This window comes from Macrosteles quadrilineatus, unplaced genomic scaffold (assembly GCF_028750875.1).
Source record: "Macrosteles quadrilineatus isolate MER2022 unplaced genomic scaffold, UCM_ALF_1.0 Scaffold_4__1_contigs__length_99947679, whole genome shotgun sequence".
NCBI lineage: Eukaryota > Metazoa > Arthropoda > Insecta > Hemiptera > Cicadellidae > Macrosteles > Macrosteles quadrilineatus.
Window position 1 is genome coordinate 18,755,079 of NW_026542597.1, and position 16,192 is coordinate 18,771,270.

Genomic DNA, 16,192 nt, shown 5'->3' on the forward strand with positions numbered 1-16,192 from the left:
GCCACAAATTTTAAGAATGTTCAAGGGATTGAGCCTCTGTTTCCGTATGTGCGAGACACTAACCTTAAAGCTAGCAACTCCAAATGCATTTTTAATAGTTTTTAAGATTTTCAAGGTTTCTGTAAAGTCTTTTCTTAGAATTTAGAAATATTGTAATATATTCATGTATTCAAATCAAAACTAATATGATGGAAATTTAGATTATTTTTGTCCGTTACTGACCAGTAGCGGCGTACGCGACGGTGCCTGCCTCGGTCACAGAAATGCCGGCCTTCTGTAGCACATTGGACACCACAAGTTCTCCACTCTTTGTAGTAGCAATGTCGTCAAGCTCGGCTTTGCTTGTAAACATGGTCTTGATACCAAGCTGAAACAGGTGTCAAGATTCATGATATAATATAACCATATGTTATAATATACACAATTGTAAATTCCCCTATGAAAGAAACGGAATAATTAAACAGACAGATATTGATGACTATTTGGAATAAGAAACCTTACTCATATATGAATTGGATCATTTTAAAGTAAACAACAATAATAATTCTAAACTAAAGGCTCTAAAATTAAGTTTTTAGACTTTTACGCTCAATCAATACACTTTTTCTGAATACCAATAACAGATTCAAGCCAATGTAAAAAGGACCAAAAAATATCAAGTGCACAAAGTATAACTAAACTTGTCTATTGTTTTGCTGGATTTAGTTCATGCTATCTAACCCTTTCTAACAAAACATCATTGTTACATAACGATTGCTGTTGATTATCTAAGGGAGTTAGAAATAGACGACTGTACAGAATCTCTTGACAAAATTATTGCTAAAGAAAGGGAGACATGAATTTTAACGGTACAACTCAGCTTTGTACTGTTCTGTGTTGAAAAATTTACAAATGTTACTTAAATCACAATTGTACCTTTTCAAGGGTTGATCGCAGCTTTGTGGTGTAGACAAACTCAAACTTGGGCATGGTGAGGTTGACCAGGGTGGGTATCATGTTATCAATGACCGCCTTGAGGGAACGAGCTGGTCCTAGAGTCTTGGCTATGTTGTTCAACCCAGTCTTGTCATATGGCAGAAGTACATACATGGAAAACTTTTCCCCCTGGCAACAACAATAAACTGTTAGTTTAGTTGGTAATTTTTTTCGGCTTAAAAGTTTTTGTGATCATGAAATTTTTCATTGAGCTCACTTATGATGGTATAGAACGCAGGCTTTCTTGTGGGATAGGTTGGAACATGCTTGGTTGCAAAGCAGAAGCTGTTCATAGAAATAAACCAACAATCATATGATTGCAATCATAATTTTCATATTTGAAGGCACTTATGTCATTTAGACAGTCCAATTTAGTTTTTCTTCGTAGGTTTTTTTTTACTTTTTTTCATAAAAATCTAGAATTTATGGTTTTTCAAAGTAAAATATCTTATAGCAATCTCCTGTTTGTCATAATTTCAATAATGTCCAAAGATGTTGTAATGAATTAGTGAAACTGTTTATAAATTACTATGATAGCTGAGAAACTTCATCAGAATTATTATACTTATTCATCATTGAAATAGATGACGATGGAATATCCTTGTTGACATTGTCTAGCTGACATTTTGATTGGGTTTGTACAAGGAAAATGGTCAAAAGCGTTTAGTGTTTTTTTTTTGTTTTTTTAAATTCAAGTGCCAGTGTAATGATGTCAAGAAATAACATCTACGTTTATTACTGGTTTTACTCATCATCTTCAGAAAAATGATTACAGAACTGATTGTAGAGATATATAAAACTATATGCAAGGAATCTTAGTAAGTTTACAATAAATCTTCACTTATCCAGATCATTGTGGCACAACATGTCAATTTGGGACGTCGTAATTTTTTATAAGAAATTTGACTAACCCTGTATGGAAGTTTCAGCATATGAGCTTTAAGATCAGGAATGTTGTAGTATTCAAACTTGTCCACAACGTTCATGAAAGGAACTTTCACGCTCTTCTGGTCATCCAAGTGGAAGGTGTTGGTCTGTGTTTGGTTTGCAGGGAAAGGGATTTCCCACAGGCCCTTGAAGTAAACGGCGTTCAACAATAGCATGATGGTGTTGGTTTGGGTGTCAGCTGGAAAATTGTAAAAACTTAGTTTTTAGGTCTTAAGTATTTATCTTTTTCTCCTACTGTTTTCACAAGACACAAAGGAACACTAAATTGTAATAGTATATTACGTTACTAGTCCTGAAAATTGGTGTTTACCGGACGAGTGTGGTCGTTCCAGGATCGGGATTACCATACGAGTCCGGTAAACAGATTTTGGACGAGTGACGTACGATAGCTAGTTTACCCCATACTGCTAAATCTGTACAAATCCTTATACAGGGTGTTCAAAAAAGGTGGGGACATATTTTACCTAGTGATTCCTTGGGTCAAAACAAAGAGAAAATCAAGAATAACATTTTTTCCAAAATCACTTCGTTAACCAGATATCTGCCATTTTGTATTTTTTTCATAAACATTTTTATTTTTGACGTTTTCAACCGATCTTTATAAAACTTGGTATGTAGGTTAAGTTAGAAAAGACCGATGTTAGAAAAAAATTCATCTTGATTCAATTTAAAATTTCAAAATGGCGGCCATTTTAATTTTTTTAACTTAAATTATTCAAAAACGGCTAATGTTATGAAAAAATGTCAAGAACACTTTTATTTAGCAGTTTTGATTCCCTATCAAACTATACCAAGTTCAAAAAGATCGAATAAGATAGCTGAAATATTACGATTTTTAGTTGTAAAATGGGGTAGAATAAGGCAGAAGCTAGTCAGGTTTACCCCATTTCACAACTAAAACTCATAATATTTCAGCTATTTCTTATTCGATCTTTTTGAACTTGGTACCGTTCGATAGGTAATTAAAAATGCTAAATAAAATTGTATGTGGCATTTTTTCATAAAACCAGTCATTTTCGAGTAATTTGAGTTTAAAAGTTTTAAATGGCCGCTATTTTGAAATTTTAAGATGAATCGAGATGAACTTTTTTTATGACACGGGACTCGTCTACCTTAACATACATACAAAGTTTCATAAAGATCGGTTAAAAGTATTAAAAGGGGAAGATGTTTATGTAAAAAATACAAAATGGCGGATAGCCTATCAGGTTAACGAAGCGATTTTGGAAAAAATGTTATTCTTGATTTTCTTTTTATTTTGACCCAAGTAATCACTAGGTAAAATATGTCCTTACCTTTTTTGAACACTCTGTATATTACCATTGACTTAAGGACTAACAATCACTAGTCATAACTTAATAAGATAGGTTATGTTTTTGTTTATAACCACTCATTGCCAAATATAGTATAATCAGCTTGTTGGTGTCCGGTAAAACTCATTGCAGTACAGTACGTAATGAAACCCCATATGATTAAGTTCTGGACTTTTTCTGGACATTTTCCTTGCCAAAACAGTGTAGTGTGGCTTAATAGTATATTACGTTACTAGTCCTGAAAATAAGTGTTTACCGGACGAGTGTGGTTGTTCCTGTGCGAGACGAAGTCGAGTACGGTACACACATTTTGGACGAGTTACGTACGATAGTTTACGCCATACTACTAAATCTGTACAAATCCTTATATATTTCCACCAACTGGACTAAAAATCACTAGTCATAATATGTTTTTGTTTATAATATTCATTCATTGTCACCTAAATACAGTATAATCAGCTGATTGGTGTCCGGTGTCCGGCAAAACTCATTACAGTACAGTAGTACGCAATGAAACCCCATTTGAATAAGCTGGCGTCAAACAGCTGTTTTCTGGACTAAATCCTTGCGTGGTAAGTTCGTCAAAATAATGTAGTGTGGCGTAAAAAAATGTTTATGCAAACTAAATATTTATTTAAAATAAAATAATTACTAAAAGGGTACTTTGTTAAATATGTTTTTGATTTTTATATTTATTTAAATAGGCCTATATATTTATTTAAAAATGGAAACACATCTTAAAATTTTCTTTAGCTTATCCAAGAGGAAGTATGTTTAATATAAGATAGGTCACAACTCACGTTGTACTTTATTATATTTTCATATAGAAAATATTATTTCAAAATGTAGTCTTTGGAGGATGACTGCATCTTGAATTGACAAAAACATTCAGCGATGAGGCAGTTATCACATAAATCCAAGATTTACAATCTATTTTGACTGTGCGTGAAAGCCTACCAAGATAGAGAGTAGGTTCTATGCCAACCAAATTTAAATTTGATATTTTAGAACATTCATTTTATGTACAAAAAATGTCTTATTTACTCACACTCAGATAAAAGGCTCTGAATACGTCCCTCGGTGACATTCTTGGCCCAGTTGTTGATAGTTTTGACAGCGGCCGCTGGGTTGGAAAAGTCCACTTTGACTATGTCTGAATTGTAATAGGTCTTAAGCTTGCATTGGTAGTTGGGCTCAAGTTCTGCCTTCTGGTCGATGAAAGCGTGTGTTCCCATCTTGATTTTGTATTCACCTTCGGATGTCTGTTGGGAAATTTTGTTATTTAGTGCAAAATTAAGATATTGTATATTTTTTCTATTTTTGTGTGTTTTAACGCATTTAGCGTTTTTAAGTTTTTGTTGTCGTTGTTTTATTGAAAAGAACTTTTCAAACCTCTGCTAGTTTCTAATGTGGACCTTTTGTTTAAAACCATCATTTGATAGCGTAAAGATAAGTATCTTTACCCGAGATCAACCCTCTTTTGGGATCGAATCAGTAGTTTGTTTCCGTTAAGTAGAACTACAAAATTGAATTTAAAATAGGTCTGTAAACATGGGATGTCTACTTAAACATCCAAATGTCAATGATCCAAAAACTCAGTCACTTACATTAAGACACGTTCTGTAAATAATATTTGCACTCTTAGTTTTTGGTTCTTACAAATTTTATATAGGTAGTATAAAAGAATTGCTATAAACTACAATAAGTTGATCTATAATTTTGGCTTGGTTGAAAAGTCAGTGTATTAGACATAAGTGAAAAGTTAATAAGTCAACAAATCAGTAATTTAAAGCATTTCACCCTGACAAAGCTCAATTTAACTATGTTCATAATTATAAAAAAAAACGTTAAATCTTTAATTTGAGAAGAAAAATTTAATGCCCGTTTGCCCCTTAAAAGGTTGCCGGTTTAATCTTTAAAAAAAGTCTGATTTTTTTACCGAACCTTGCTGTCCTTGATGATTAGGTTTTTAGTAAACGGTTCTGGCTAAGGAACAGCTGATCTTAGTTAGGAAAAAAGCTACACGAGGCATCTCAATGTTATGTTATGAGGTGGCTAGTTAACTGTAGTCAAAGGTAGAATGTTATCCAATCAACTTTGTTACTCGCCTGCAAAGACTTTAAGATGGCGGAGAATCGTTCCCTGGAGTGTCTACGTTCTGTAGCGTTGTTAGACAGGTCGAGAGCGTCTCCGATCTCCTGAGCCGTCGTCCCATTAGCTCCCTCGTACAACATGGCTAGAACCACCTTGAGACTGACTGGGGAGATGACTATGTTGCCTCCCTCCGTCTGGTGCAGCTCCTGGAGCAGACGACGGAAATGTTACACACAGACTAAAATTTCAATCATGCAATCTTTACTGCTATATTGGTCCACAAAAGTGATTTGTGTCCTATTTCGTATAACTACATCAGAAAATATGTATTGACAGTAAATAGATGTTTAAAAATTCACTATGTTAGCTATTGTAGAGAAAATAGCAGATTTAGTCAGTAAAGGAAATTTACTGTAGACAATTTTATCACAAACACAACAAACTATTACGTCACTAAATTCAGTGCTGTAGGATTAACTGTACTTGAGATTGATGAGCTAAAATAAAACTATACAATTACTTACAGGGAGGGAAACTGACAGAATTTCAAGGGACTTTTGGGAAAATGTACAGCTGTGCACAAACAAGTTATTATTTTGTATTTATCTGTAACTTATTTGTCCCAAAACTTTTATCGGCTGGGTTGATAGACAAATCACTTTTAATGTAGGAAAAACGTAAACATTTGAATATAGAAGGTGCACATTGGCATACGTACACCGCATGGCTTTCGTTATAAATGCCCGAGCAAGCGTAAAAATCAAAACAATTTTACATCAATTTTTAGTCAGGAGAGTGCTAAACTAGATCTTAATGAATATAGATACACAATTTACCTCAACACTTATATTGATTTATTGAGGGCAAGGAGAAACTGACTAACATAAGATTGAACAAGATAAAATATTTAGACAAGAATATAATTTTTACATTACATAATTTAAGATGTTAATTTTATCAACACCATGTTCCATTAGTGAGGAAAAAATACAACCAAAAAATTAAAATGATTAGTACAAGGGGTAACTGACTTGCATAAAATAGAACAACAAGATAAAATATATAATACAAGTATATAAATTTGACATAATATAATTTAAGATGTTTATTTTATCAACACCATGTTTCATTAGTGATGAAAAAATACATCCAAAAATTAGAATAATGGTTTTTTAAATTCTAAAACCGGCTAAAAAATTTCAAAATGGGAAAAGAATATCTAGCTCTACCTATAGTTAAAAATTGCTATATCTTTAAGACCCTCACCTTTGTCAATTGCCAGTCAAAGGTGTCAAACTTATCACCCAAAGGTGTCGACATCTGTCCCTGGTTTGCATCCCTGAGCTGCTCCATGTGTGCGCAGCTCATTTCCGCAGGATCCTGCGCTTGTGTAGGTGGAGAAGTTTGCGCAGGCAAGGGTTTCTGCGCACTCCCTCTCGATACATATCCGTGGCCCCATGGCACAACTGTGAAATTCGTAATAATTATAGTGGCTTGTTCTGTTTGTTATTACAATTCAAAATTAATGTTCAATTAGCTGGTTCTGAGAAAAGTCACAAACTTAATGATAGTTCAAAACTGAACATAGATTTTATTTAATTGTCAGGCTTTTAATCTGCTGGCTAACTAAATCAGCTGATTTTAGTCAGTAACAAAGCTAAACACATGGCGTATCACTGCATCGTATACATATCCTTCTCAACATTAACATTTGGGTAAAAATTAGCCCAATTTTATCCCTGAATTTTACTCAATAATATGGTAAAAATCTATCACCTAATTCATTTAATACTCATATATCAATACACATATATGCACTCTGATTTATCATATACATCTTATCTTATCTTAAAAGAAATTTGAAAAGGTTACATCTAATCTTCTCTAATCTAGTCTTAAACTTGCCCATGTACCATTTATGAAATCTGTGAATTTACAGGATATTTATCCTCGGTTTTAATCTTAAGTTGCCATAAAATCATAAATTATTACCTGACCATAATTTCTTCAAAAAATTGTAATGTCAACTGTCATAATTATTTTTATAAAAACATTCGACGAAAATATTTTTTTAATGATACAATTAAATATTGAAATTTTACAGGGAATAACTAACCGAGGCCAATAAATTCCTTCATACAAGCGATTTTTTTATGTGTTTTCGACTTTTGAAAAACATTTGCGACAACTATTGTAAACAAAATGTGTTACTGTTCCCATGCTAGTGTTCCATTATTGAAGTGATGTCGGATTAAAGAGTATAAAATCTTGTCAGAAAGTGTAAAAAACAATTTGGATAACAATCTAGCTAGAAGGTTACAGGGACATCGAACCCCTCCAGGAGCCATATTTTACAGATGTCGGGGAAATCCAACAAGTATTTGCAAGGCCAGCATCTTTTTGCTTGGTTCATGTTAACATCTTGTACCATAGATTAAATACACTCTGTAGATTTGTCATCCTTATAGAACATCCAAAGTCAATTTTTCACATGTTTTTTTTGCCACTGGCATTTTAACCTTCACCCCCTTTATATAATAGTAGCCTATACGGAAGAAGTATTTTTTTTTTCAAAATATTTTAATAGGCTACAAGTTTTGGGTAGAATCGTCCGTTTTTGGCCCCCCTGGACCCAAACAAGTTGTTTTTGATGTGATTTTATAGTTTCTGTAAAATTATTATTCCAAATAGACAGTTTGCTTTAACTAGGTCCAAAGTATCAATGGCAGTTTACAAATTTCCTTTCAAAACAACAATTAATAATGAAGGACGTAAGGTCGAAAATCAGTAATCTGCTATGATTATCTGTTGGAATTATGAAAATAAAATAACTAACCCTCTTTTTAACTATCATAACAACAGTAAAATGTGTGTTTGTTTCTTGAATTTAAGTTCCTCAAAATGGTAACTACTGTAAATACATATTCCTTTAAAAATTTCATAGAATGGTATTTTATTATTGAACTATATAAGGAGACAAACTCCAAGGAATTAAAATAATTTGTATCCATTTTTACTGATTTATGAATCATTCGCTTAACAAAACTATTAGTCTAAGAATCACCATCTTCATTATACTGCAAACTTCAAACAAATTAAGTAGGTACTTAAATTTAAATTACGATAAATAATTAATAATAATAATAAATAATTAATTAATGCGTCAACCGCGTTAATACGTTATTTACAACATATGATTACTTGTTTGTGAACGACTAACCAATCAGCTGATTTATCTGATTGTTGTACTTAAACAGCTGATTAGTCACGGGATATATTACCGCGACATTTTTCCACGGTGACGTTGTAAATAAATCCCTCCTTGCCTTGACCCCAGAAATGCGACCGAGAACCTTAGATAACTCGGACGATAAGCAATAAATATTAGTGTATGCAGTTAATTCTGGTGTAACATAGGTTTGTTCTTATTTGTCATCGAAAAAGGCTTACTTTACAGTGTATAATGAATGAAGTTATACATTTAAATCAGGCTAATGGTGTTTTATTTTGTACTTATTGTAAACATTAACAAGTAAATATAAATAAATTCTTTAAACTGTCAATCAGTTTCAACATATAAAAGCAAAAAAAGTATTGAAATCCAGAAAAGTTTCCCTCAAATCAGACAAACTCGCTGCCATGCAAATGCAAATGTGTAGTATTCTGGAATTGTTTAACCTGTGTTGCTGTCTACTATAGTCTGTATGATAGCACTTGTCTCCTGAACCTCCATTCTCAGTCCCAGGGAGACGAAGGGACAGTAAACAGGTTCCACCATGCAGAGTATATTTAAACTTGTGTACATTGACGCCTTTCGAAAGACAATTAGCAATTTGTTCAACTTTCTCTTATTCTTTGACAAAATTAGTTTCTTTGGTCTGTAATACCACTCATCTAGGACACCGTATCGGTCTGGAATATTGTGCGTGGTTCAATCCTGTGAAAAGACAATAGCTTTTTGATAGCTCTAAACTGGAGCCACCTGGTTGCGGGCTTTTAGTAAATGGTTCGAAGAAACGTCTGATATTAAACTACTACAAAATAAGTACTCACCCATCACTCTTTCATTTATATTTGGGTTAAAATCTGTTGCTCTCTATCGTATATCACAAGTGAAGACATAAACATCGCATTGTAAATTCAGTTTTGTTAGCTCAAACTGTACATTTTCTCTTGCTATCTCGGAAGGAACACGAGTCCATTGACTTTAGATACCCTATGTAATGTGACAGAATTTTGAGCTTCAGAAAACCATGTGTAAATTTAACAGTAGATTTGAAAATAAAATACCCAACCCTTGTGTTGGGTGATTAGGTTATTCATTTCTTATCTGCGAGTGTAAGTCAAATATTTAATCAGTTTCTTTAAACCCTAAACAAGAATGATATTTTTAGCTCACTCAGCGCCTCTCATTGACGATTTAAACCTTGATTCTGGCATCGATCCATAACAATCTACACAACTTTTCCGATACATTTTAAAAACAAAACTAATTTAGCTAAGATAATGATTTGACAAATTGATGGTATAAACGTAAACTGAATATATACTGTAGTAATTGTTGATAAATTAAATTGCTTCAGTATTCGAGATTTAAGTCTTCATATTTAGGAAATCGTACAACTTATGTTGAAGTACCTATAAAACAATTAAGAACTACATGCAGACATCGTTGTAGTGGTAAAAGGAACTAGGATGACTTCAGACGACCTGTTTTTGTCTCTTGCTTTCCTCAATCGATAAAAGGACAACCGGTTCTAAGCTGACCTGCAAAATGAACTTGGTATCAAGACGATAGTTAATCTTCCTTAAAACCATTTCAACGCTTTAGACCGTTTTAGGTGTTTATACTCCTCTTGATTATCACGTTGTAAATGTAATCACACGGCGAAGCAATAGTTAAAAGTTATTAATATTGATTAACACTAATCAAGCTACTTGAATATCCTTCCAGATCACATAGAGTACTTTATTTATGTACCTGGTTTAGTTAAGTTTTCATTTCCCCTAATCAACCAAGTTACTGAGTCCCCGAGTAAGTTTAGTAAGTTACAGTGTTATAGATGCAAACCCAAAATATCTAACAGGTTACGGGAGAAATAAGTATCAAGTACTCACATGAAAGACATAGAAGAAGGATCAACTTCATGGTGATTTTGGCAAACTCAGCTGTGGTTCCTGAACTCTAGCGACCCGCACACATCGACTGTAGACTCTGGCTGGACTCTGGATCGTGTGGATTTCTCTCTCTCTCTCTCTCTATCCCTCTCCCTCTATCACTCTGGTCTGTGATTGTACTGTGATGGTACCTCCCCCCCCTCACCCCCACCATCACTTAGGGAAAACCCGGCAGTGACCTTCGTCTGATTGGTCATGAGGCATGGAACCGCTACTCGGTGGTACACGGGGATTTTATCCCGTGTCCGGGATTTTATGGTGTCAATTTGAGTTTTGTGATACAACATTGGGGTGTTATTGGGTAAGCTACTATTTGATCCCGTTTCCGGGATTTTCTGGGGTTAATTCGGGTTTAGTGGTACAGTATTAAGATGTTATTGGCAATAAGAGTGGTGGTACACGTGATTTTATCCCTCTTCTGGGATTTTATTGTGTCAATTTGAGTTTCTTGGTACAGTATTGGGATGTTATTGGTAATAGTGGCGGTTACAGGAGGAAATTAACACGTTTCCGGGATTTTCTTGTGTAAATTCAAGTTTCGTGGTATTGGGATGTTAGGTCTATTAGTAAGAGTGGTGGTATACATAGGGACTCGTCCCGTTTCAGGGATTTTCTAACCAATCCCGGGATTAACCAATGGTTAATGATTAAGGTGTATGGCTATCTCTTAACCATTCCTTTTGAGCGATGGCACCTAGGTGCGTATTTTAAGATAAATATATAAAAACGAGGTTTGTGTCGACTGAGTGTGGAATGAGACCCTTCAGATAGGACAAAAGGTCCACAACCATTTATTGAAAGCTCGCCAAAGAAGCTAAGTAGGGTTTCAGATAATCAAAAATCCTATTTTTTCTTGATACAACCATCTCGATGATCGCTACATTCTTATTAAAATACGATCACTTGCCTCTCATCTATCCAAGTTAAATAACCATCCAACCCAACCAGATACAAATGTTATTCAACGGTGTTCCTACCCACATGGATTGAATCCCACAATTCCTCTACCATCGTAATCAGATACTGTCGTAGAGTGATGAGATGGAAGCCTGCTATAAAAGTGATGGTAAAAAAAGAAGGACAGCATGGCACTAGTGTCATATTGATACTCGCTTTGAATTTATGATAGAGGGAAACACAATTTATGATTCGCACAAAAAGGGAAAACATTTAATCTACATAAACATCCCATTGGCTTATAAGGTATTGAGCACGCATGAAAACAGGACCTCTGATTTTACAATAAGACGATAAATATACTTGCAGTATCCAAAGTCAATGTCATTATGTCATGGTTTTATTGTTTACGCTTATTAATTAATTCCTCCCAGCCAAAGTCGGTGTTTGGTTTATAAATATTTGGCACAAACAAAATTTCCATCCATGATTCCCACCGAATATCAACTTTCCAAGTGCGTACGGGAAATACCAAGATATTATATGAGTGATAATATTATAGAAATCTACTTGTTTAATTTTTCAAACGCCAATTGCACTTTTGATGGAAGGGTTTCAAAAGCGTCAAAACCCCTTAAATTATTTTGAATTTGCCGGGAATCGAAGACGTTCTTCTCAAACTGAAGTCCAAGACTATATCTACTTAAGTTTTAGTTTTCTGTTTCGTTATACTGTACTTGATTTACTATTTGAATTTCAAGTTTAAATCGTAGTTCGTAATAGAATAGAATGCTCGTATTTCTATTAGTGTCGTGTCTTTGCTGAGTGTTTTCATGGAATTTATTTAGGGTTTCGTTTCATTGGACTTAATTATGTATAATTTACAACAATCTTTATATAATAGGCAAGCATGTTTCTTTCAAACCTTTTTTCTCAGCTCGTGTGGCATCGCAGGGAAAATCTACGCGCATTCTATTAGAAAGATATTTTCCCGTAGATGTGCAGAATCCCTTTATAAATTAAAATAGGCTAAAAAATAAGCAGAAAACATTAATTTTAAATTAAAAAATAACATGAGCCTTATGAGAATATAAAAATTAACTCTTACATTGTTTTCTAGTGTTTATTTTACAGTGGGTTAAGTTCCTTTGGTAATTTTTTAATTCAATATTCGAACGGCAAACTTTAAGGCAGTTATTTATTTTAATAACTATCTTTTTATTTTAATTATTTATTTTAATAATTTTAACTGTAATACATTACAACTAACTTATAACTTATTTACATAACTTTACTTTGATCAAAAACTGAATTTTATTGAAAATTGAACAAAGACTGTTGAATTGTGTTAGTGTAAATTAATATTATTCCTTGAAAAAGCGCGCGTTTGCGCCCATGTCTGGGCGTTTTTTCCGTTTAATGAAATTTTGTATGCAATTTACCAACAGTTTTATGCATTTAAACGAAATTCAGGACAACAATCTTATAGTTGACTTGAAAATCACCAAACGTCTTAACCTATAATAACTTTTACACAAAAATACTACTAACACTAACTTTTATAAAATACCTGATTGTAGTGAAGAGTCAATGAGATAAAAGAAGATTTATTTCATTACTAGCTGTTACCCATGGGCTTGACCCCATTAGACTTCATTAGTATTAATAAAACTGTTGATTAGTTAAGGGAAAAAACAAAACAGAATACAGTAGGCCTAATACAACAAAATAATCACACCAGATTTTAATAAGGTAATACATTGAAAGAATAAAAAAAATAAGTACAGCTGAGGTATTTTTAACATTAGCTATATGGAAAGATCCTTTTAGAAAGGAATTATACGACCTTAAAGGGCAATTTATGAAATAATTGATAGTTTTGCGCAAGGTTTCTCGTTATGACGAACATTTTAAGTATATGGTTTATGGGGACTTGTAGTTTTTTAAAAGGTCATGGTACTTTTGGATTTATATATGGATTTCAGTTCAAGATAATTTTGATTGTTGTCATTTGAATGATAGCAGCATTGAAGTAAAAACATAATACCTAAGCTTATGGTGCAAAATAGTTAATTTTGACCACAGAGACACCAGATAAATGTGACGTATTTGAAGTCAATGACACGTATTACAATTAACGTTATATTTCAACAGTATGCTTTCGTGGTATTCCCTATGACGACACGAGCCCCTTCCTACAAGGAAACCGTATTCACTAAAATTTGTGACGTCACTCAAAGTTATAAACAACAGTTTTAACCTCATTTTGGCTTCGAGTTGAAGATGACAAGCTCGTATTCATATGATTCTTGTCATTTGTATATATCATTAACTATTTATTTATATTCAATTGACTATGACTGTAGTATATATAGTCAGCATCCCTTCTTGTACCCTAGCAAAAAATGAGAGTTTTTAAAACAGTATGAAATGAAAATGCGGCTGCTTTTTAGTTTATGTCCTACACTAGTTTGAATGGATATATCGATCGATATATCGATTATTTCATTCGATATATCAAGTTTGGTTAGTAGGGTTAGGTTTTAACCTAACTAACCAAACTTCATAATAAATTTAATTCATTCGAATGAGTGTGGCGTAAACTAAAGTGCAGCCACATTTTTTTTACTTTATTTAATTTACAATCTGTTAAACAGTTGAACAATAAACAAATGAAATAACAATAAAGAAGAACATGAGCTAGTGATTGACCACTGTCAACACTAGCTAACAAAGAGAATTTTGATAACACTTAGCCGAATCTGAATGGTAGGTCCAATATCGTATGTCGCTTCAGTCTGTAGTGTTTTGGTTGTCCAATAAATTTAGTGCAAGATGATTTGAGTTATTTTCCAATTTTATAATGTATTATCATTGTATTAATAGTCAAAGGTATACAACCTTTCATGCCAAATTCAAAGTTTAATTTATTTTTTGTAAACTATGGCATCTTTGCCTTTATATCCACGTAAACTATCATAAAATGAAAAATATCAGGAGGAACATAACTTAAAGTGTGGCGCTATCTGTGTGTGCCAGAATGCTGATACAGTTTATTTTCATATTGACTACATATTCGATCGTACATGGTAGAGTATTTACAATTAGATTTTTTCAGTGTCGAAATATACTAAGCCAAGCGAATTTGCGTTGTTTGCTGAGCTACGTAAAAGTTAGAAAATTTGTTGTACTTGTGACTGTAAATGAGCCGTTCCAATAATGTTTAACTTATGTCTAGAGGCTAAGAAAGTTAGATAAAACTATTTGCATTCTAGCAGTTCTAGCCGCGCGGCAGGCTTCTACGCCCTGCGGTTTGGATGACTTTGCGGAGTTGTATTGATGACGGATAAACCGTCACTTTACTAATCGTGTTTCACGTTCCCGTTCAAATATCGGCTATTTTACAATGCATAGTTAATGTTCGGACGATTGGCCATTAGTCACTGAAATCCAATTTTCGGATATATTACTGGTTGTTCAGTTGACATTCGGATATCTCACTGATTGTGTAGTGTGCTTGTTCGGATAATTATTTGGTTGGCCAGAAATTGATAGGGTAATAGATTGTTTCGAATTGTTGACGTTCGGATGATTTACTGAGTCAATCAATGTAATATTGTGAATTTTCGAATATTTTACAGTTTGTGCAGTTGACATTGAAAAATAATTTACTGAATGCGTAATACATTTTCGGAAAATTTATTGTTGTGTTGCCATGTTCGGATAATTTACTGTTTGTGTTGCTATGTTCATATAATTTACTGTTTATGTTGCTGTGTTCGGATAATTTACTGTTTCGTTGCCATGTTCGGATAATTTACTGTTTGTGTTGCCATGTTTGGATAATTTACTGTTTGTGTTGCCATGTTCGGATAATTTACTGTGTGTGTTGCCATGTTCGGATAATGTACTGTTTGTGTTGCTATGTTCGATAATTAACTGTTTTTGTTGCCATGTTCGGATAATTTACTGTTTGTGTTGCCATGTTTGGACAATTTACTGTTTGTGTTGCCATGTTCGGATAATTTACTGTTTGTTTTGCCATGTTTGGATAATTGACTCTGTGTGTTGCCATGGTCGGATAATTTACTGTTTGTGTTGCCATGTTCGGACAATTTACTGTGTGTGTTGCCATATTCAGATAAAATTGTTTTGTCACCATGTTCGAATAATTTACTGTATGTGTTACCATGTTTGGATAATTTACTGTTTTGTTGCCATGTTCGGATAATTTACCGACCTTAGTGTAGTCACTAACAAGACTACAAGATCGCGCCACTCATCCTACACTCATCTCCATTCATACTTGGCTTAAAATACCTACTATGTATGGTCGCAATTTCATCGAACAGTATTAACAGTATTAACAGTATGTGTATGTTGACATGTTTGGATAATTTACTGTGTGTCTTGCCATGTTTGTATAATATACTGTTTGTGTTGCCATGTTTGGATAATTTACTGTGTGTGTTGCTATGTTCGGATAATTTACTGTTTGTGTTGCTATGTTCAGATAATTTACTGTTTGTGTTGCCATGTTCGGATAATTTACTGTTTGTTTTGCCATGTTTGGATAATTGACTCTGTGTGTTGCCATGGTCGGATAATTTACTGTTTGTGTTGCCATGTTCGGACAATTTACTGTGTGTGTTGCCATGTTCAGATAAAATTGTTTTGTCGCCATGTTCGAATAATTTACTGTATGTGTTACCATGTTTGGATAATTTACTGTTTTGTTGCCATGTTCGGATAATTTACCGACCTTAGTGTAGTCACTAACAAGACTA

General features: G+C 33.6%; 2 protein-coding genes across 5 annotated transcripts in view; one reads left to right on the forward strand and one right to left on the reverse strand.

Moving 5' to 3' along the window:
- LOC128993531 (uncharacterized) overlaps nt 1-10,599 on the reverse strand; it is a 35,675-nt gene extending 25,076 nt beyond the window's left edge. The window contains exons 1-7 of the mRNA XM_054417500.1: nt 10,449-10,599; nt 6,597-6,796; nt 5,345-5,536; nt 4,285-4,498; nt 1,887-2,101; nt 916-1,104; nt 223-367 (exon numbers count right to left, since the gene is read on the reverse strand). Coding sequence (XP_054273475.1) covers nt 223-367; nt 916-1,104; nt 1,887-2,101; nt 4,285-4,498; nt 5,345-5,536; nt 6,597-6,796; nt 10,449-10,479 — 1,186 coding nt within the window. The 5' untranslated portion in view covers nt 10,480-10,599. The remainder of the gene's footprint in view (nt 1-222; nt 368-915; nt 1,105-1,886; nt 2,102-4,284; nt 4,499-5,344; nt 5,537-6,596; nt 6,797-10,448) is intronic.
- Nucleotides 1-16,192, forward strand: part of LOC128993532 (constitutive coactivator of peroxisome proliferator-activated receptor gamma-like) — a 71,002-nt gene that overhangs the window by 40,315 nt on the left and 14,495 nt on the right. The gene's annotated exons all lie outside the window — the stretch shown is intronic.